The sequence below is a fragment of the Lycorma delicatula genome, chromosome 4, assembly GCF_047948215.1.
Source record: "Lycorma delicatula isolate Av1 chromosome 4, ASM4794821v1, whole genome shotgun sequence".
In the NCBI taxonomy this organism is placed as follows: Eukaryota; Metazoa; Arthropoda; class Insecta; order Hemiptera; family Fulgoridae; genus Lycorma; species Lycorma delicatula.
The window spans coordinates 192,582,745-192,607,376 of NC_134458.1; the positions used below are offsets into that span (position 1 = coordinate 192,582,745).

General features: G+C 33.5%; 1 protein-coding gene across 1 annotated transcript in view; it reads right to left on the reverse strand.

Annotated features, from left to right (window-relative positions):
- Positions 1-21,994, reverse strand: part of LOC142324176 (annexin A13-like) — a 39,570-nt gene extending 17,576 nt beyond the window's left edge. The window contains exons 1-5 of the mRNA XM_075364917.1: positions 21,843-21,994; positions 17,496-17,681; positions 13,394-13,613; positions 7,665-7,741; positions 2,510-2,585 (exon numbers count right to left, since the gene is read on the reverse strand). Coding sequence (XP_075221032.1) covers positions 2,510-2,585; positions 7,665-7,741; positions 13,394-13,613; positions 17,496-17,681; positions 21,843-21,902 — 619 coding nt within the window. The 5' untranslated portion in view covers positions 21,903-21,994. The remainder of the gene's footprint in view (positions 1-2,509; positions 2,586-7,664; positions 7,742-13,393; positions 13,614-17,495; positions 17,682-21,842) is intronic.
- Between the last annotated feature and the right edge of the window lie 2,638 nt (positions 21,995-24,632).

A 24,632-nucleotide genomic window follows, 5' to 3' on the forward strand; every position in this document is an offset into this window, starting at 1 on the left:
CTAGGCATGGCAGTGAATTGCTGTCTTTGACGAGATAAATTTTATTACTGATAATCATATAATGTTTTAGTAGTTGAAGTGGTGCATCTATCCATTTTAGTGGTATTTGACAAGTGGTCGGTGGGACACACAAGCAAGAGGTGTATGGTACTACGCTTACTCCGCTCATGCTTTTAGGTTTCCTCTAGGAGCTAGTTAGGACATTGGTCGCTAAACTGTTTCAAGGCTCAGTAGCCGTTTGTAGCATTTGGTCTTATGCGACCGAACGGGGTGGTGGCAGGAGAAATGCCAAGCAAACCAAACATTCAAAGAATCTGGATCATCGTTTCCAAAACGTAGAGGAAAATATGGGCTCAAACAATAGACTACTCAAAGAACTGATAAAATTGTAATAAAAAATAGTAAAATTAATCCAAGGAAAACAAGCTCAGATTTTAAAAGAGTTTTATTGGCAATCGGTTTTGGTGTTAGAAGTTCAATGTTGTAGGCTTCTGGAAGCTGGCCGGAAGGGAAGAAGACCTATGAAAAACTGATTTTTAACTCATAAAATGAAGAAGAAATGTTAAGCATGGTCCAAAAATATAAATCATGGATTGGGAACAACTGGAAAAAGGTAATTTTTAGAGATTGAACTCATTTATTTGTGCTGGGTTACAACACAAGTGCCATAAGATGAGGTGACAGTAAACCTTTGAGACGTGAGCGTGTCCAACAAACTGTAAAACAGATATTTTGGGTTTTTTCATGACAAATGGCATTGAACACTTAGTTCCTGTTTAAGGTATGATAAATTCACCAAGTACATAAAAAATATTACTACATAGGATTGTTCCATTCTCGCAAGCATTTGATGGGACATTTCAATATGAATTGGTTCCTTGACATAATTCAAAATCGGTCAAAACTTATGCTGGAAAATCAAATTAATGGACTTGATTTGCCTGGAAATTCACCAGATTTAAATTCTATTGAGAACTTGTGCAATATTTTGATGAGACATTTAGATGTTTAGATGGACTGTATGACAAAAAAAACACATGACAACTGATGCCATAAAAGTGTGGTTCCATGTAGATGAAGTCAAAAATATGTGTTCTAATCTAAGGAAGTTATTACCAAAACATCTTCAAGAGGTCATTTCTGTTAAAGGAGGACATACTTCATATTAATATATGTATTTATCAGTGTATATAAAAACATAGAATGAATAAAAGCATAGTTTTTTGAAAAAGAGTGTTTTTTTTTTTACTTTTTCGCAATTAATTTGAACAGTATAGTACCAAACACAGAATGCAAACTTAATAAATGTATAAACTATATAATATCCCTATAATTACATAAGCAGCTTCAGCTCCTTATGCAGTTATTTTATGTAATTATTACATTTCAATGTAGACGATGACAGAAAAGGATTGGAGTCGTCTAGACAAGGGAAATGATATTCTTAAGAGGCATAACAGAAATAACAAGAAGTAAAAGAATAAAAAATGTGTAAATAAGAAAGGAATTGGGAGTAAATACTGTAGCACTATATCTGATTCCTTTCAATTATCTTTATTGAAAGAAAAAATATAGTGGCTTAGGCACCTCAGGAGAATGGCTAAAAGAATAGATTCCTGAGGCAAATGGAAGAGTTGCAAAGTACAAGAAAACAAGCAAGAGGAAGACTACATGGAAGATGGAAAGATGGTGAACAGAAAAAGATTGTAATTGGAAGGAAATATGGATTATAAATAGATAGAAAATGCTGATAGGCTTACTCAACACTCAGACCCAATAAACTGGAACGTGGATCGGATTAGATGATGATAATCTAACCTACAAGGTTGGGTTGCATCATCACAAATCAGCCGATTTGAAAGTTGAGAGTTCTAAGGTTCAAATCCTAGTAAAGGCAGTTACTTTTATACAGATTTGAATACATAGATTGTGGATACCGGTGCTGTTTGGTGGTTGGGTTTCAATTTACCACACACCTCAGGAATGGTCGACCTGAGACTAAACAAGACAACACTTCATTTACATTCATATATAACATCCTCTACAGTAATACCTTATGGTGGTTCCAGAGGCAAAAAAAAGAAAAAAAGATGATATATAAGATATTAATTCACAAACATGACGTTAGAAAAAAATATTCTTTAGTAAAAGTTATACTTCTACTAAAGAATATTTTTTCCTATATTAGACATTAAATCAGATGCATTTTAATTCTCAATATAAATGTTACATATGCAGATTTATTTCTATTGATGTTAACTTTCCATTGCTGGCAAATTCTTAGATATTATTAAGATGAATTTGCAGAATTTCAGAGCTTAAAATCAGTAATATGTGGGCTATCACTATTTTCATATAATCTATAGAAGTTGCTGCAAATAGTGATTCATATTCTGGAATATCAGCAGTATAAAATCTATAATTGAATGCTTGTATCTGTGAATGAAAAAGAAATATCACATTGATGTAATGAGAATAGGTTATTCTAAATTAGTAACTGTCTTCATACTTGATGAATGAAAAATAGATTCCAAAACATGATTTGCTGCTGCGACATTTACAGGAACATTAATGCTTTTTCTTTCCTGTAAAAAACATAAACTTATTAGCAAACATTAATCAGACATTACTGGTAATTCATAATTATTTTATTTAGTACTAGACAAAAAAATTCATGTATCTGGAATCATACATGATGATTTTAATTAATTTTGGGGTGCTGAATTCAAAAATGTTATCAGAATTTGTGCAATATGTCATATTTTTTAGATACAAGGTCTGTAAATAAAGTAATGAGACTAGGTTTTTTGGTACCCAAAGTGGCAACACTGTAAATTTACTAGTAAACATATGTTTATATGAACAGCTTATTTATATTAGGCATTAATATTTTTAGTCTACTGTTGCCATGTGAGACGTAAGCATACTTATCATGAAACCAGTTTTTGTTGTGCGTTACGAAAATGAGTGATACTAATTATGAGCAACGTTGTGCAATCAAGTTTTGTGTTACACTCGGTGAGAATGCTACTGAAACTTTTTCACAATTGAAAACAGCATACGGTGATGACGCTCTGTTACGAACCCAAGTTTTTAAGTGCTTTAAAGTGTTTTTAAGTGCTTTAAAGCATTTTCAGATGGCCGGGAATCAGTTGCAGATGATCCATGCTCTGGAAATTGTCTGGATGATTTCATCCAGGAACAAATGTTCCTGGATGAAAAAATGAAAAAAAATCACTTTTATATTACAAATAATCAATGAAAATATAGCAAAACACTAATAACTGTGTGAAACACAACACATGGTATAGAGAAGTGAAGCTAGATTGAATAAGATTTTAAGCTCTGTAATAGGCAATAATAGATGTCTGTATGATATATCATCATATAGACATGTTTGTATGCATCTACTCTTCATGATACAGTGTATATATTTATCTATTTTTTCTTTATTAACTGTTTATGTATAGTTTAAAAATAAAATACAGAAATTATTTTTAATTGTAACCAGTAGTTGATCAAAATGAGTTTATTATAAAAAGTTTTACAATTTACAATTTATGTAAAATCTTTATGAGATAACACAATTTCAATAACATATTTGAAATCAGCACCTAAATTACAGTGAGAAAAGTTATGTAACATATTAGATACAAATTTTGTGTTGACTAGTATAATTATTTAAGTTTTATTTCAATTTTAGAAAAAAAGGGTTGACCCATATGCTTAAACAAACATCAAAATCACTATCCACATTAATTGCCACTAATATGTTTTATTTTCAATAAATTCAGCAATAGTTTCTTTCTTTTTATTATATTTTTTCTATTATTTACCAAAAATTATCTGTTATTCAGAATTAAAAAGAAATGCTAAATAAATTGTACTACGAATAAAGTAAAACAATAATGTTGATATGAATTTGATGAAGATAGCAACAATATGATCAATTAGAAAAATATAATGATATGAAAATTGAAATAAATATCTATAACAACATTTTCAGTTGAAATAATTATTGATAAGTTAATACTGAACTAAACTGCACATCAACTTCAAATACTCTGATAATCGATGTAACAATATGAGAAGTATTTCATGGTCATGGTCCACGTACTGTACTGTTTAACAACTTATTCTACAACATACAGTTCTTTTATACTAGGAGGCATAACAGAAACCCACTGGGTTGATTTAGAGGTGAACTCATCATTGCAAATCAGCTGATTTTGAAGTCGAGAGTTCTAAGGTTCAAATCCTACTGAAGCCAGTTACTTTTATACAGATTTGAATATTAGTTCATGGATACTGGTGTTCATTGTTGGTTGGGTTTCAATTACCCATACATCTCAGGAATGGTCGATCTGAAACTGTACAAGACTATACACTTCATTCATAGCATCCTATGAAGTAATACCTTATGGTCGTTCCAGAGACTAAACAGAATAAAATAGAAACAGGACAAATAGCAGGAATAACAAGTAAAAGAATAAAGAATGTGTAAATAAGAAAGGAAATGGAAGTAAATAGTGCAAGAGAGATAATTGAGAGGAGTCAAATACAGTGGTTTAGGAACCTCAGGAAAGTGGTCGAAGATAGAATCCTGAGACAAATGTTAGAGTTGCAAGATATCTGTGTTCATTTACACTAATAATAATTTATTTTATGGCTTCCTAATTCCTCATCTGGTCCACCCAAAGCAGACAGAAAAGCGGACACACCCAGTGTGGAAAAGGATACCTTTGAGACAATAGAACAGTTTGATCCTTTATATATTGTTCAAGTTACAGAATAAAATTCAGAAACTAGTTATAATCATTTAAGAAGAATAATAAAACAATTACATTAACAGTGAGAAAATAAAATCGAATGAAACAATTTATCATTTTCAGTAAGCAAAAAATTATTTTACACATAGGAAAGTTCTAAGCAACTTCTTTTAAAAAGACCTGAATCACAGAAAGGATCAATCATGTCATACTCATTCATTATCATTAGCTATTCAGAGTCATCTGGAAATTGGTGTGCAATCACAATTATAAATACTTATCATAATTTTTAACACTATGCATATGTGCTCTCAGCTCAATATCCATTGGAATAACATTCTCATCCCTCAATATCTTTTGAAAAAAAGGCTGAGAACACAGTTGTAGGACTTTCCCGTCATTCGGCTTTAGCTGCATGACAGGAAAGTCCTACAACTGTGGGTTATTTCTGATGCATGGCTTACACACAACTTAATTTAAAACATTTATCATTTTATTTAGATATAATGCTTTTTTGTTCATTTAATTCAATGACTAACGAAACCGCACATGCATACTGTATTTAATTCGCACGGGTGTGGCAGTACTAGTGGCAACAGTCGATACTAACTAAACTAATGTAATTTCATGACTTACATAGAACAAATTTCACTTGTACAACAGGCAGACTGGTGTAGTCATGAGGCTTAACGCACCAGGAACCGAGTCGACCTGGCAACTGAGTTTTGAGATCCAGTCTGACCGAGTTACTTTTTTACACTTTTACTTGAGGAAGTTAGTAAAAATGATTGCTCTTACAGATTACATGTCTATAACAGGAAGAGGTATCGCTTCTGCAATTGGTGGGGTCAAATCAAGTGTATCAAGAATTTTGACAATATTCAAAGAATTTGGATCATCATCTTCAAAAATTCTAATAAGAAATAGTAGAATTAATCCAAGGAAAACAGCTCACACCTTATTTGGTCACTAAGAGATTTATTGGCGACTGGTTTTGATGTTAAAACTGTATACTGTAGGATTCTGGAAGCTGGCCGAAAGGCAAGGAAACCAATATAAAGATTTTTAATTCATAAAATGAAGAAATGTTTAGAAAGGGCACAAAAATATGAATCATGGATTGCTGATGAGTGGGAGAAGATAATTTTTAGTGATGAAACTCATTTATTTGTGAAGGATTACAAAGCAAATGTCATGGGCCGGGGTGACTGTGAACCTTTGAGACCTGAGCATGTCCAGCAAACTGTAAAACAACCCTTGAAATAGCTGTTTTGGGGTTTTTTCACGACAAATACACTTGAAGCTTAGTTCCTGTTCAAGATATGATGAATTCAACCAAGTACATAAATCTTATTTTATTACTGTATTGTTTTTTATGATTTTTTAAATTTAATCTAAGATAAATTATTCTAACTAGTTTCTGAATTTTATCTGTAACGTGGAGAATATATATAAAACTATTAAACTTTTATTGTCCCAAAGGTATCCTTTTTCACACTGGGTGGCTGTTTTCTGTCTGCGGTGGGTGGATCAGATTAAGAGTTAGGAAGCCATAAACAAAAAATTTATTATTAGTGTAAAAAACACTAATACCTTATGACTCTTCATTTTCCTCGGGATTCTATCTTCGGCTACTCTCCTGAGGTGCCTAAACCACTGTATTTAACTCCTCTCTATTATCTCTCTTACACTACTTACTCCCATTTCCTTTCTTATTTACATACCCTTATTCTTTTACTTCTTTTTATTCCTGCTATGCCTCCTGTTTCTGTTTAGCCTATGGAAGATATTACTTCAGAGGATAAATGAGGCTGATATGTATGAATGTAAATGAAGTGTAGTTTCAGATTAACCGTTCCTGAGATGTGTGGTTAATTGAAACCAAATCGCCAAAGAACACCGATATCCACGATCCAGTATTCAAATCCGAGTAAAAGTAACTGCCTTTATTAAAATTTGAACCTTAGAACTTTCGACTTTGAAATCAGGTGATTTGCGATGAGTTCACCATTAGACCAACCCGGTGGGTTTCACTTTCCATTCTATAAGATTTATTGTTTTCTTGCCTTAAATAATTTCAAAATTGTAAACAAATCCTGACACAACACTTGATGCAAATAATTTATAGCTATATTTATGAGGTTTCATCGGGACTAATTGCTTCATGTGATATAAGTCTTAATTGGAAACATACTCATCAACAGATAATGATTTCTCCATTGGAACTATGGTAAATTTTTTTATTAGATGATCAATAATTGGTCGTAACGTAAATAATTTATCATTCCCTAGCTGACATGTAGGAATAAGGTTGTTGTTATTTAGATGCTACGGTAGGAAATCCCACACATCAAGCAGTACAGGCTGTTGGGCGTCTGGTTACAGATTTTCCCTCCTCCTATGTAAACCAAAAAAAAATTGAATCTGAATTTTTTTAATCAATTAATAATTGAAAAGATGTAATCGGGTAAGTGTTCCAAAACAATTACCCTTCATTAAGTCATTTAATAGAAATTTTCCTTAAAAAAATTAAAAGACTAAAGAAAATATATTATTTATTTAGAAAAACTTATATTATTAAGAGTAGAAAATGTATAAACATAAAATATGACATCGCTATTTATCAATGATCACGAATAATATAATATAAAACATAAAGAAAATTACTATCCAAAAGGAAATTTAAGAATAGATTATAAAAATGTTTAAACTACTCCCATTACAAATTCATGTGACAATCTATCAGTAAGATAGTCTTTTTATGTTTTTGATCCAAGCACATAGAAAACAGGAAAGTTTACTTTGTTTAACAAAAAGAAAAAAATTGATAACTGGCAATGAAAAAAATAAATATTATCAATTATATATCTGTATTAATTATTTGATAATACTTACCAAGGCTGCTTTGAAGAATATTTTTAAATCATTCTCGATATACCTATCGATTTCTACATCAAGTGTGTTTTTGTAATCTGAAAAAAAATGATCCAATCACATTAACAACTATTTACAAAGGTGGTTAAGTTAAATACATTTTCTTTATCATTCAATTTCTCTACGGTGTTTACTAGAATTCTGTAAAGAAGAATTGAGAGGAGAGTGAAAGAAGTGTTAGGAGAAGGCCGATTTGTTTTCAGGAAAAGTATACAGACAAGGGAAAGAATTTTAGCGCACAGATTAATAATAGAAGGAAGATTAAAAAAAAAACAAACCGACATACTTGGCATTTATAGACTTAAAAAAGGTATTCCATAACGTAGACTGGAATAAGATGTTCAGCATTTAAAAAAAAATTGGGTTCAAATACAGAGATAGAAGAACAATTGCTAACATGTACAGGAACCAAACAGCAACAGTAACAATTGAAGAACATAAGAAAGAAGCCGTAATAAGAAAGGAAGTCCGACAAGGATGTTCCCTATCTACGTTACTTTTTAATCTTTACGTAGAACTATCAGCTAATGATGTTAAAGAACAATTTAGATCCGGAGTAACATTACAAGGTGAAAAGATAAAGATGCTACGATTTACTCATAGTAATTCTAACCGAGACTAAAAAGGATTTAGAAGGAACAATGGACGGCATGGATGAAGTCCTATGCAAGAAAATAAACAACAACAAAACGAAAGCAATAAAATGTAGTAGAAATAACGAAGATGGACAACTGAATGTGAAAATAGGAGGAGAAAAGATTATGGAGGTAGAAGAATTTTGTTATTTGGGAAGTAGAATTACTAAAGATGGACGAAGCAGGAGCGATATAAAATGCCGAATACCACAGGCGAATCAGAAATATAATTTGTTTACATCAAAAATTAATTTAAACGCCAGGAAAAGATTTTTGAAAGTATATGTTTGGAGCGTAGGTTTACATGGAAGTGAAACTTGGACGATCGGAATACCTGACAAGAAAAGATTAGAAGCTTTTGAAACGCGGTGTTACAAGAGAATGTTAAAAATTCAGACGGGTGGATAAAATGACAAATGAAGATGTGTTGTGACAAATTGATGAAGAAAAAAGCGTTTGGAGAAATGTAGCTAAAAGAAGACAGATTTATAGGCCAAATTAAGGCATCCTGGAATAGTCGCTTTGATATTGGAGGAACAGGTAAAAGGAAAAAAATTGTGCAGACAAGTAACCTTTGGAATATTAAAACAAATTTTTAGGGATGTAGGGGGTATACCGATATGAATCGACTGGCTAGAGCCAGTCGTTTCATTTCAAAATAATCACAACTGTTTGGAATTATTCGAGAGAGTCTTACAATTACATTTGCGCTTGGTCCAAGTCTCATTTTCTCACCCTAGCACTAAGCAGAGGATCATTTCTAATCCGTATTTGAAAATATAATAAAATTCATCATCAGAAATATCAAGTTCATTTTTCTATCTAATGGTATTACAAAAGATATGTTTACCAGGGCAATAACATCTTCATGTGAAATAAATTTATTTGAAATTTTTAACATTTTATAACGAGACTTGTTCAAGAAATACAAAAAAAAACAAATGTAATGTAATATAATGTATATTTCACAAGTGCTTGAATATTTTTGCTTCATTTTTTAAAATGTTTTCTACTGTTCCAAAATGGTCTCTTTTGAGTTTTTTTAAAGTTGGGAACCGGAAAAAGACGCAGGGAGTGAAGTCAGGTAAAAAAAATGGTTCAGGAATTACAGTAATGTTTTTATTTGCCAAAAACTCATTAATTGAGAGTGGAGTGTGTTAACGTGCATTGTTATGATGCAGCATTCAGTTATCTTTGATAACCGGTCTCACGCGGACAACTCTTTTCCTCAGTCTTTCGAGGATTTCTCGGTAAACATATTGATTTACAGTCCGTAAGCCTGTAGGCAAAAACTCTTTATAGACAATGCCATTACCATCGAAGAAACAAATTACCGTGGTTTTGATTTTTGATTTGCACATTTTTTGCTTTTTTGGGATGTGGTGTGTTTGAAGTGTGCCACTCCTTGCTCTGGCGTTTTGTTTTTGGGTCGTGCTGAAATATCCAACATTCATCACTAGTAATAACATATTTTTAGAAAGTCAGGATCAGTTTCAATTCGCCATAGAAAATCGCGGCACACTACCACCCTGTCGTTTTTCTGTTCAACAGTGAGGTTTTTTGAAACCAATTTTGCCGAAAATTTTTCATTTTTAATTCGTTTTCAAAATTGATGGACTGTGGTACGGTTCAAATTCAATTGTTTTGCAGTCATTCTGACAGTTATTCGCCGGTCGTACCTTATCAAGTCTCTGATTCGTTCAACCTTGTCGTCACTTTTTGACGTTAACTGTCTTCCAGGTTGCAACTGATTTCCGGCCATCTGAAAACGCTTTAAATCCCCTAAAAACTTGGGATCGTGACAGAGCGTCATCTCCATTCGCCCTTTTGAATTTTGAAAAAGTTTCAGTAGCATACTCACAGAGTTTAACACAAAACTTGATCGCACAACGTTGCTCATAATTAGTATCACTTAATAACGCACAACAAAAACTCGTTTCACGAAAAGTTTGTTTACATCTCACGTGGCAACAATAAACTAAAAATATTAATACCTAATATAAATTAGCTGTTAATATAACCATATGTTTACTAGTAAGTTTACAGTGTTGCCATTTTGGCTGCCTGAAATACTAGTCTCATTAGTTTATTTACACACCTCGTATTACTAAATTGTCATTTGATTCCGCCACTTGAGAAGTCTATGAAAATTTCTTCTTCGCCAGTTGAGAACCTTTCGGGTGTCTTCCCCCTACCGGATTGGGATGTACTGCACCCATGTCTTTACAAAGTACAGAAAAGATTCTTGATTTTAGGGGGTCTCATTTTTATATAATTTACTACAATCACAACTGTTAGCACAGTACTCAGACCAGGATATATTTCTTTGGAAGTCAGAGCTTCTCTGTAGATCATGCAATGTGTCCAGACACAGTATGAAGATTTTTGTTTCACAAGTGCTTGTATACTTTTGAATCTTCCAGGCTTTGAACAAGAACCATCGGTACATTTTCCGACGCAATTTTGCCATTCTATGTTTGCCTCGTAAAAAATCATTTAAGATAACAAATAATGCGAATGCTGTTGCTCTCAGTTCTATTGGTTTACAAAAAAGTAGTTTTTCTACTGCTGACATACCATCAACAAAATTTGTTACCTCATGAAGCTGAATTGAAAACGATTTGTCACTCAACTTCCCGAAAAGCTGTACATCAGCTGTTTTACCGAATCGACGCAGTTCATCACTCACGTTTTTTCTTCCGTTTCTGAACATTTGGTAATCAATGGGCGTGATATTACATTCTTACCGTAATCTCAAAAATTTGACAATGAATTTCACAACAATTATAATTTTTTTCTCACAAAAATCGGACTGTTGAACGTACTTCTATGTTGGATTAAACCTCTACAGGATAAGCCATATTGACAACAATACACACGTATTGAATATCGTACGGAATTGCTGCTGAAGGAGCGTGAAGACAACAATACAACCAGTGCTACCTGTTGTGTAAAGTTAACAAAAATAAAAATGATACACAGCTCGTATTTGCCAAAAGAAATTGGACTTTAATTAGAGAAAAAACAATTTAACTTATGTTAAAGCATAACCTTAAAAAATTAAAAGAAAATTATGAAATAAACATAACTTAAATTTATACAGAAATTATACAAGAAATATCAGCATATCAGTTATAATAATACATGACAAATACATATTTCAAATAATAGTTTTGAGAATCTACAATTAAACAAAGCCTGAAACACAAAGGAATATAAAACACCTTTTTTACAATTAGATACTTATAAACATAACATCAATAAAAATAGTGTAATTGGAAAACTGTTGCAATTACTGAAATATTCTGTAATAATGAACAAATGTCATTAACTTAGAAAAATAAATTACAACAATTCTTATTATTGGCACTGGCCTTTCCATTTATGAACAACAAACGTATCATTAAATAATTAAAACTAGCAATTCTAGTTTATTGTAGAAAAAGAAACCACGATAATCTTTCAGTATAAGAAAAGAGTTAATTATAATAATCAAATTGAAATAAGTAAACATATAAATAGAGTTCATTTTAGTAAATAAGCTTTCTTGAAAATAAAATTACAAAAAAGTCCAAAAACGTAACTACACATCAGTAGTTATTTTCTTTAGATTAATTTAAGAGAAATAATATGAATACAGTTCATGAATAGATAATAATTAAACTCTGCGATTAACAAATTACATTAAACTGAATGATAGAGTCAAGTATAATAAAAACAAATGGTAATAAGTAAGCACATAAAAATATGTTGCACATGACAAATAACGTAACCTTATCTAAGCCACCTACCGTGACTGCACTTAAGTGAATAAATGGCTTTTTAAACCAAACTTCTAATTGAAATACATAATGTACGATTAACTGAATATTTTACTAATAACGTAACTGTTTACTATAATAAAAAATGAAGGATTTGAACATCCCTTAATAACACACGAATATTGGTAAAAAATCAACTCGTGAAATTAAAGTGCACATATACATACAGTTTATCCTTGGCGTAGGCTGCAATGTCGAATCAAAAATAACAAAGGTAACAATTTGTGATTAGAAGTTGAATAATACGTAGCAACTCAGATATGTAGCAACGAGTTTGGAGAGAATTTGCATCGATGAAAAATGTAATCAGCAGCTGGAGAAGATTCGGAGTCGATGGAATTGGCTGGTTTGTAGTAATTGAAACTCATTCAACGTAGACGTAATATACAGAATTTGAAGATTAACTTAACAAAGAAACAAGGCAAAACAAAACATAGAGATCGGTGACATCACGAAACACTGACGAGTAGAACTAGAGAATATTTCGACGGAGAAATACCACAACGTTTATGAGAGTACGAAGACGACGAAAGTATTTAAACATTATACAAGAGAGACAATTGCAAGCTGATCCTCCAAGGCTGGAGGATCAGCCTTGTAGATCCGCACAACGTGAAAGTCTGAACTAGAATGCCAAAAATGGTGGCGTGGTGAGAAGTAGGAGGAAGCAAACCTAGGTAGTGGACAGGAGAGTGTGTGTGTAAAAAACAAGAGAAGTGTGCATGTATTAGTATGGGAACGAATGAAAAAGGGTGCGTGAAGGCAGTAATAAATAATGCGAGAAATGAACACGCGGTCACTGACAAAATGACAGAACCGCCCGTCTGACTGACGCCAGGACTTGAGAGCAGAACCAATAAACCAAACAAAGATAATCAAACAGATACACATATGACAAGCCCAATACGAAACAGAGTAATAAATTTACCAAGCCTGTAAAAAACAACAAGACCCAGCCCTAGCTTTGAATTCATTGGAAATAACGCAACTTTTCGCAATGGCGTAAACACTGCCACTACAAGACATTAATTTATCCCTTTCTGTTTAAGGACACGGCAAGGATGTAACTTATTTTTTGATCCACCTCTTTTGTATCGGCAGGAAGTAGACAAAACAGTGATAAAATGGGGACTGAATTTTGAAGACATAATAATGGTGGGAATACAGAGACAGATAGAGAAAAAACCATTAATATTACCACAAACAGAAAAAAATAATTATAACATTAACTTACATCTTTTGTAATTATCTTGAATTTTTACCAACTCATATTTATCCTTTGTGCACACAATTTCAGCAAGAACTTTATAATTGGTTGTTAGTTTAGATTTTACCAATTCAAAAGCTACATGAACATCTGTTGCGAGAGCTTCATATATTCCTAAAAGTAGGTCAGTCACAAAAGTTGGATATTTCCCAGATTTATCAGAACCAAAGTCCATACCTACTATAAACTAATAAAAAAAATAATTGTTAAACATATTTAAAACAATTTTCTATGTTTTATATATAATTATACAAAGTTGAAAAAGCGATAAAACCTTATGAGAAAATGAGTAAGTTAAAATAGTTGTTGAAAGTGGCCTTCATTTTCCAATTCAAATAATTGAATACGACGTATTGCGTCGTATATAGCGTCTAATACGTATCATAACGTATATAATTACGTATAATAAGTATAATTACGTACGTGGTGGCTACTGGTAAGTGGTGTGACTAAGATTTCTGTCTTGACGGCTGTGTGGGTATGTAAGGCGTGGGTGTTGCGGATGTTAGTAGCGTGTCCTATTTTCTGCAAGTATTTGTGTGTTGTTGTCGGTGTATGTATTTGACATGCTGTATGTGTTGTTTGTGTGGTGTGTATCATTGTTGCATTGTTATGACTGTGTGTGCGAGCGATTCCCCCTTCTTCTGATGAAATGTTTCTATAAGCAGTCCCAGGAAGGGGAAAGCCTGGAGTGGAGGTTTAGTCGGTAGTTCACAGGTATACATACGCACTTAGTTATAACTGGCGGAACCTGTTAGCGAGCCCGACACTGCTTAGGCGCCCGTAAATGGGGTTCCTCCACCTCTTTAAAAAAAAAAAAATCAGGAGACTGAGGGGGCCAAAATTACTTGTCCATGAAAATACTGATCCAAGAAAATCATAGTGTTGTTGACTGAGCTATAGCATTGTCCTTTCTTTTTTTGTTTAGTCTTCGGAACTGCGGTAAGGTATTACTTCATGGGATGATTTGTATGAATGTAAATGTATGTGTTGCAGTCTCAGGTCGATCATTCCAGAGATGTGTGGTTAATTGAAACCCAACCACAAAAGAAACCAGTATCCACAATCTAGAATTCAAATTCGTTAAAGGTCTTATACTAGGATATAAAAGTTAGTTGCAGTGTCCTTTGTTTTTTCTTTTAAACTCTCACGGGGCGGCCGGATTTCGCCTGGAAGGCATTACCTCAGCCGTACCTATTAGTCGTGGCGGTGACTAAAACCCACCCTAGTTTGAGACCCTTGCAGGCCCCCCCCCCCCCATCGGGGTTCCCCTTGCATCACCGGGCCGATTTCATTTATTATACAATGAATAATCATAACAATTGTATTATTTCTGTAAATGTGATATGTATTACATGTAAATGAAATCGGGCAGGTAAGAGTTTTCTAACAAATTTACTTATTATATGGAACGCTTAAACATTGTTTATCATCTATTATTGTAGATATTTAAAGAAAATTCTAAATTAATAAAAAATTTTGATAATAAAAATGTAGTGTCTTACCTTTTTTGATATCTGTATAATTTTGTTAAAAACAGTTTTACTTATATTACAGAAATTTTGTTTTTTGAGCGAAAGAAATTATATCTGCTACACTCTTACCGTACGGTTTACAGTTTCATTGTAATTTTTTTTATATCAGTGCGTTTTGTTAGATTATTGTTTTAAATTGGAATTGGATAAAATAATAGAGAAGAAAATTGAGTCTCTAGTTGTATATTTTAATACTGATAGCACGACGAATTTCTCGGAATCAAATGAAAAAACTGAATTAAATTTATTATTTATTTATTATCATAAAAATTTTACTGTTTATGGATAACTGACAATTTCATACCTCTTAAAAAACTCAAATAAAATGTTTTTTTTTTTCATTTAAATTTAAAATTTATATAATAATTAAAAATATAATAGTGCGTGGTTATTGAATATTAACGCCGCGTAGTTTCTTTTATATTGTAACAAGACCGGTATAACGGATCTGAGTAATGGATTCCTGCCTATTGAAAAGAATGTAGTAGAAAATAAAATAATGAGAGGATTCCAGAAAGGGGCTAAAAGAAATCCTTTTAGTAAAGGTAACAGCGCTGTTTAATAATCGTCCTTTGTAATACTGCCCGCTGACACATCTAAGCAGGTGTTGTTCAATGAAAATGGGTTACCGGACCAGGTAGGAATCTCATGGGGAAATGTAAGGGCGAACGATCAATTTTACGCTTCGACTTGAGTCCGATCCTGCAGGAGAGTAGTATAAATACTCCGGGGAAGACCAGTAAACGGTTACTCTCCGAGAAATCTCTAAGTGAGTAGTTATTAGTGAGTAGTTTGAGGTGAGAGTATTCTGCGAGAAGGTCAGTGAAGGAGCGAATTTCTACCACGTACAAGTTCTTATACAGGATCTGGGGGGGATGGTATGCCTCGAGTTCGTTTTTAAGGACAACAGGTGCCCGGGTGCTCACCAACCATGTTAATTTAATCCATCTGTTTAGGTTCCGCCTGAAAACTGATGAGCTGTGCATCTGCGGGGAGATCCAGTCAAATGAACACCTGATGTTTGACTGCCTTGCTCTTGAGGGGGTCAGAGACCAGGCCACCCTGGTGGAACTTAGAGGTCAAGGAGAAAATTGATTACTCACAAGCAGCGAGTCAATGTGGTGAGAGCCACATTGTCGGACCGTGTTGGAGTTCCTTGATGCGGATGCTTTGTTCAACCAACGTCAGTAGTTAACCTAAGGGAAAAGACTCCTACCGCATTGCTGTGTGAAGGTAACCTACAGATAAATATGGCTGACCACCAGCCAATTAAGGCTCCAAGCGCTTTAATATGGTGAACAAGTACTTGCTGGGGTTCTGCGACCTAGGCGTGGCAGCTAATTGCTGTCTAGACGAAATAAATTTTAATTTATGGATGTTATATATATTTTTAGTAGTTGACGGGGTGCGCCTACCCATTTTAGTAAATATATGACAAGTGAGCGGTTAGGACATGTAAGCCGGTGGTGTATGGGACCGTGCTTAGTCCTCTCACGCTGTTAGATAAGCTCTAGGAGCTATTTAGGATACTGGTTGCTAACCTATTTGAGGCTCAGTAGCCGTTTGTGGTGCAGACATTCGGTCTTATGCTTTAGAACGACCGAATGGGGTGGTGGCGGGAGAAATATTGGTTTCCAAACTTTTCTGAGTCGCGGCGCCCATTTTTCAATTAAAATTTTTTCATGGCGCTCTACCCTAAGTAAAAGTATGGCTACTCGTAAGTAAGAGATAAAAATAAATAAAACTTGTGTATCTTAATTATTTTTCTACTTTATTAACATTAAATTAATAATTGAAAATGTCCTAGTTCAATTAATTTTGAAGCTTTTACAATATTTAGCGACGCCCCTGTGAAGAGCGTGGCGCACAGTTTGGGAATCACTGCGTTAGACTATATGTGAAAGAGATATTGTATTAAATCTCATTCATAAATTGTTAGGGTAGTTTTATTTGTGAACAGCAAAAGTATTTGCAGTAAAAGAACTTTATAGTTGTCTTATCTATTGTACTATTGTTGTTAATACAAGATTAGTGGTTAAAAGTGTTAAGATTAGCGGTCATGCCAATGTCCTTTGTCAATGGGACTGAATCCTGGTTTTCAATATTTAACTATCTGTAAATAAATCCTGACGAACTTTAAATTCTGTTTTATATGTAATAATCAATGTTTATTATTATTATATTTTGCTGTTGTCGTTATTTTTGTTATTCTGATTATTATTGTGAGTTGTTTATTATTGTCGTTTATTATTCTTATTTTCATTGTTATTATTCATTTATATTATTTTATTTATAATCTTAAACTAACAGGTTATAATTATATTAACATTTTCAATTGTCAATCTCATAATATCCTGATCGAACCGCGAACGCGCGACAATATACATCAGGATTTACAGGAGATGCTTGTAAATCGCCCGTCTGAACACTTATACGCGCAGTCTGTTTGTTTGAACTGTGTAAGCTAATTGAATTCGATATTAATTGTTTAAAGTTTATACAAAAATTAAACAAAATTAATATAATATACTTACACGTCCGTACAATCTATAATATTCTTTCTTGATTAATTTTCTTTCTTCATCTCTTCGACTAGCAAGTACATTAACTGCTATTGTTGCATTTTTTGATATATTCAGTGCATCATGTATTATCGTAGCATCAGCAGTTGCATTACTTTGACGAACTCCATTTTTATTTAGAATATTTACATTTTTTACCTGTAATAAAAAATAATAAATAAATATATATAAATAATTGTTTCTTTATTTTCCCGTCTAGATAGCACTGTAGTTCTAGAAGGGAAAGTATTATAATCGGTCCAATTTGGACTTATACGGTTTTCACGGGATTTTCACGTTTTAACACCTAAGGAACCCAAAAAACCGGATGGAAATTTTGCGGATGTTAAAGTTTGTATGTACGTGTTCGGTGTTGGCCTCTAAATCACCTTATATAGCCAAAATTACTGAACCGATTTTGATCAAACTTGGTCAGATTACTTCTATATATGGGGCATTAAATTTTCAACTTAAAAAAGGTCAACGGGTTGGCTGTAGACCAAGATCACCCTCAAAATCTCGAAATTTCACCTAAATTTCACCGGTAATTTTTTTAGGAATTTTTGTTAAGAATTAGATAATAATATTTTTTTAAAAAGATTTTGTAAACTCACACCCCCACCCAAAAAAATGCTGCTATGTTGTGTTGAGCGGTAAAATTAAATAAATGAATGAATATTAAAGTGTAAAGAAGTAACTCGGGGTCTCGAACTCGTTGTCCGGTTGATTTCCGTTGACAAGGGAAATCTGTTTTATGTAAGTTATGAAATTACATTACAAGTTAATTTTTTCAAGCATGGTATATAAGATTAGTTATAGAAAAATAAAATGAAAATCAACCTTACCAAAAATTCGTGTTTCTCTAGGCCATTCGGTCAATCGAACATCTTCAGGAGATGTAGTCTTTCAATTTAAAAACATTGAAATTAAAATATGAGAATTCAAAAGTTATAAAATATTAAAATCATGATAACTGGTCGTCATTGTATAAAAATAATGACGTCCGTTAAATAAGGATGCTGCAGTTGTTAAGGATGCCGGCCTCCGTGGCGCGAGTGGTAGCGTCTCGGCCTTTCACCCGGAGGTCCCGGGTTCGAATCCCGGTCAGGCATGGTATTTTCACACACGCTACAAATCATTCTTCTCATCCTCTGTACAGTAATGCTTAACTGCGGCCCCGGAGGTTAAACAAAAAAAAATTTTTTTTAAAGTTGTTTTAAAGGATTAACCCACCGGGTTGGTCTAGTGGTGAACGCGTCTTCCCAAATCAGCTGGTTTGGAAGTCGAGAGTTCCAGTGTTCAAGTCCTAGTAAAGACAGTTACTTTTGTACGGATTTGAATACTAGATCGTGGATACTGGTGTTCTTTGGTGGTTGGGTTTCAATTAACCACACACCTCAAGACTGTACAAGACTACACTTCACTTACACTCATACATATCATCCTCTGAAGTAATACCTGAACCTTAATTCCCGGAGGCTAAACAGGAAAAGAAAGAAAAGTTGTTCTAAAGGTGATATTGTCGGTAAGGTTGATCTTCATTTTATTTTTAAATAACTGAAATTATATTAGTTTAGTTAGTGCCGACCGTGGCCACTAGTACCGCCACACCCGCGTGAATTAAATATGGTAAAGTTAGTATCATTGAATTAAATAAACGTAAAAATATTATTTTTAAATAAAATTAACTTGCGTGTGTTAGCCGTGCATCAGAAACATCCCACAGTTTGTAGGACGGTCGGCAATAACTAACTTACATAGAAAATTTCGTTTATACGGTTGAGAGCTTGTGTAGCTGCGAGGTTTAACGCACCAGGTAGCGTGAATCGACCGGGCGATCGAATTCGAGGTCCAACCAGAGTAATTTTTTTACAGTTTAAATATTATTCATTTATTTTAATTCTACCGCTTTCCTGTGACGTCACAACGTAGAAGTAGTTTAAAGCATTTTTTGGGTTGGGGTACGATTACATCAATTTTTTTTGCAAATATTATTTTTTAATTTTTAACAAATGTGCGAAAAGAAAAATATGATTTTTATTAGTCGAAAAGTGGAGATATGTGACTTTGCTCTATATCGTTGATTCTCAAACGCTTTCGCCCACCAACTACATAGAGAATAAAGAATTTTCCAACGCCCCCCAAAATTTTTAAATATACCATTTGTTAAAAATAATAATTTCAATTGCTGTTTTTAAAATGCGCTCATAAAAACAGCAATTAATGCTTTTAAACGTGGCATATCCTATTTCTGAGTTAAAACTTACATTTTAAATGAGAACACGCATATGTAATCATATACGGAAGTATTTATATTAAAATTCCTTTCAAAAAGATTATAATTTTATTTATATAGTTATATAACAAAAGAAGTGATATATTCAATCGATTTTGTGTTAAGCTGAGAGCGGTTGATACATGTTGCAGTCTCAATCTTTAAACATTTCAATATCTCCGCGCAAAATGAACAAAACGCAAAAATACATCGTTACATTAAAAACCTCACAATTTTTCATTAAAACCCTTTAATTTCCATATTTATTTTTTCAATACGTTAGTTAGATCGGGAGATACGTAGCATTAAAGACAAAAGTGACCTTTTTTATTTAAAGTGGAATATTTCGGCACTGAAAAATCGTAGAGAGGCATATAAAGAAATAAATTAAAGCTCAAGTCTTAAGCTTTTAAACGATTTTAATGCAGTTAACTATAAAAAATTTCGTTTCCCCCATGCGCTCGATCAAACACGAAGAAAAAGTTTAAAACTTAAAAACTTTTTTTTCTCTCGGATTTGTTTTTTAATTTGATGCTTTTTTAAATCTGAAGTATACTATCAAAAAGTAGAGTATTCAAATTTTAATTATTTTTTTTAATTCGTCTCTCTAAGCCTCTTGGTTGCAAAGTTAAAGTAGTTTGAATACGATCATTTTTTATCATAAAATATCCGTGTCCCTTTAATTTTAGTGAAATATCAGGAAAACATAATTTATGCCTTTTTGTTTAATCAGCCATCGTCTTCCTAGATCGCCTGAACACCCCCAATTTTCTACGGGTTTTTTACTGGCCTCCTGAAGGCCCTAGACCCCACTAGGGAGCGTTATCGCCCACTTTGGGAACGAATGCGATATAGTTTCATAACCTTGGCATTTTAATTTGAAAATTGAATGACATCAAATATAAAAGTGTAATCTGACCAAGTTTGGTCAAAATCGGTCCAGTAGTTTCAGGATATATAATGTGATTTACAGGCTGATATCACGAATATACAAATATTGATATCCGGAAAATTCCCATCCGGTTTTTAGGTAGATTTTATAAGAATGGTATGTATTGTAATAGGTACCGTGATTCGACTTCCGGAAAATTTCGATATGTCTTCGCGTTTCACATCCACCAGATCCCAAGACCACCGTCAGCTCAAAAGTTTATATATATATATATATAAATATTTCACTTTCATGTGGACACGATAACTGCCGTAATTTTGTGCAAATCACTTTCAAATTGATACATAAAATATAACGACCCAAAATCTTGGACGAGTTCGTTAATGGATAAAATCGGACCATGGAGGTGGAAATGTGCGGCTTTTTCGAAAAAAAATATCGCTGTAACTTTCTTATTAAATAAAATATGGAATTCGTTTAACGTTCCTAGTATTCTTCGTTAAGGGTCTAAAATTTATCTAAGTAAAGTTTTTTGATATCACCAACCATTCGGCCAGGGCGTAGAAAATTGGTTTTCGATGATAAAAAAAATCGTATTTCCATTAATAAGCACAGTATCGAATCGATTTAAAGCGTTCGTTGATCCTGTAAATATTAAAATAAACCTTTTGTCTTACACAATTTTTGATATGACCACCCCTTACGGCAAGGGATGACAAAAATATTGCTGGAATTGTAAAAAGATGTGGCTTGTCGTATGTTAAACATGCAGCAACCTTTGTCGTATCGAGTAAATTTGAATTTTTTCTTAACTTTAAGTTGGAAATCTTTTTTATTCCATACTTAACACCGGTAAAATCTACTTCCGGTTTCTGGTGCGCCAAAAGGGATTTTTTTTAGATTTTGATTGCCAAAACGTCAAGATCCGGTGAAAATCGGATAAAGCCAAAATTGTATCGATTAGAATAATTTACCTTAAAACTATGAAAGAGATTTATGAAATATTTTAATTATTGCAAAATGATATATTTTTGAAATATTTAATAATAATTTTATATATATATATATATATATATTATTTTATTTTAATGTTTATTACTAGTAAATAAATAATAAATTAGTGTTAATTATTCTATCAATAAAATTTACTTACAGTTTTATCTCCGTAAACAACAAAAAATAAAATTCCCAGTAATAAAAATAACTTCAACATCTTTGATTAACAGTTACTGATGAACGACTAAAATCAATCTGAGTAACAGCAAAATTTTATATTAAGATCACATACAGAAATTACAAATATTTTCCTTGTTTTTATCATCTTTATATTTCATCATATATTTAATGGAATTATCATAAATATATCGCCTTGAACTGCACTTATATTTGAACTTTATAGGCTTATCAAAAGGTTCAGTAATAATAATAATAACAAATATATATAAATAAACAGATACTGGTACAGATCCAAGCGGATTATTACATTGACAAAATTACGCAAAACTTTTAACAAAAAGCAAACAAACCCAACATCTTAACACACTTGAACGACATGAATTGATGAAGATACATCAAATTTGACAAAACTAACTGATCAAGTAAAACAATAGAGTATATCAATAATGGCACAGGAAATGGTCCAACAATTAGTTTTGATAAAAAATATATATTTGAATGGCAATATATAAAATTAAAATACAACGTGTATATTATATACCTGGAAATTATGTTCTGCTTATTACATGTTGAATATGACCACCATCACGTCTATCAACTTCTTCAATTTTTTTTTATCTTCAGTCATTTGATTAGTTTGGTGCAGCTCTCCAAGATTCCCTATCTAGTGCTAATCGTTTCATTTCTGTATACCCCGTACATGCTACATCCCTAACAATTTGTTTTACATATTCCAAACGTTACCTGCCTGGAAAATTTTTCCCTTCTACCTGTTCCTCCAATATTAAAGCGACTATTCCAGGATGCCATAATATGTGGCCTATAAGTCTCTCTTCTTTTAACTATATTTTTCAAAATGCTTCTTTCTTCATTGATTTGCCGCAACACCTCTTCATTTTTTTTTAAAGAGGTGGAGGAACTCCATTTACTGGCGCCTAAGCAGTGTCGGGCTCGCTACAAAGTTCCGCCAGTTATAACCAAGAGTGTATGTATACCTGCGCATTACCGACTAAACCTCCACCCCCGGCTTCACCCTTTCCGGGACTGCTCATAAAAACATTTCATCAAAAGAAGGGGGTATCGCTCACACACACAGCCATAACAATCCAACAATGTCACACACCACACAAACAACACATACAGCACGTCAAATACATACGCCGACAACAACACACAAGAACCTGCAGAAAACAGGACACGCTACTAACATCCACAACACCCACGCCTTACACACCCACACAGCCAAGACAGAAATCTTTGTCACACCGCTTACCAGTAGCCACCATCAGAAGCACGAGCAGAATTTCTCCGGCCACATCGCACCCAGGCAACCCCCACACATACGGAGGGGGCCCCCTAGGCACACAGCAAAGGACCTGTCCGGCCCCACCCCCTCCGTCACCATTCTCCTCTGCGGAACTCCTCATATAAATACAGCTTCCTCATGACCGTCCTGACGAATCTTTCCACTGTGCCTCACCTTGTAATAGGACTCGTAGGGTATCTTCAGGTAGTCTACAGGCGGGAAACCAGGAATCATCTCAACCGCCTCCCTGAACACCGTCCTATATGCGGCCGCTACTCTGATGCAACACCTTCTATGGATGTATTCCAATTTACCCTTTTACTTCGCAAATCTAACAACGCTCGCCCACAACTCGGTGCCTTATAGGAGGACTGAATAGACCACACCAGTAAGCAATCGCCTCCTATGTTGAGAGGGCCCTCTTGTATTCGGGTGTAGACTAGCAATAAGCCTCCTCGTTTTCTCCGCCTTCTCACAAGCCCGGAGTACGTGAGCACTAAATCGTAGTCTGGAGTCAACCCAGATTCCCAAATATTTTATGGCTACCTGAGACACAATTTCTGTGCTGAGAAATTTCTCTGCAGAGAAAAACACCTCTTCATTTGTCATTTTATCCACCCATCTGATTTTTTTAACATTATCTTGTAACACCGCGTTTCAAAAGCTTCTAATCTTTTCTTGTCAGGTATTCCGATCGTCCAAGTTTCACTTCCATGTAAACCTACGCTCCAAACATATACTTTCAAAAATCTTTTCCTGGCGTTTAAATTAATTTTTGATGTAAACAAATTATATTTCTGATTCGCCTGTGGTATTCGGCATTTTATATCGCTCCTGCTTCGTCCATCTTTAGTAATTCTACTTCCCAAATAACAAAATTCTTCTACCTCCTTTTCTACTCATATTTTCACATTCAGTTGTCCATCTTCGTTATTTCTACTACATTTTATTGCTTTCGTTTTGTTGTTGTTTATTTTCTTGCATAGGACTTCATCCATGCCGTCCATTGTTCCTTCTAAATCCTTTTTAGTCTCGGTTAGAATTACTATGAGTAAATCGTAGCATCTTTATCTTTTCACCTTGTAATGTTACTCCGGATCTAAATTGTTCTTTAACATCTTTAACTGCTAGTTCTACGTAAACATTAAAAAGTAACGGGGATAAGGAACATCCTTGTCGGACTTCCTTTCTTATTACGGCTTCTTTCTTATGTTCTTCAATTATTACTGTTGCTGTTTGGTTCCCGTAAGTATTAGAAATTGTTCTTCTACCTCTGTATGTGAACCGTCATTTTTTTTAAAATGCTGAACATTTTATTGTAGTCTACGTTATCGACCACCTTTTCTAGGTCTATAAATGCCTAGTATGTCGGTTTTTTTTCTTTAATCTTCCTTCTACTATTAATCTGAGCGCTAAAATTGCTTCCTTTGTCCCTATACTTTTCCTGAAACCAAATCGGTT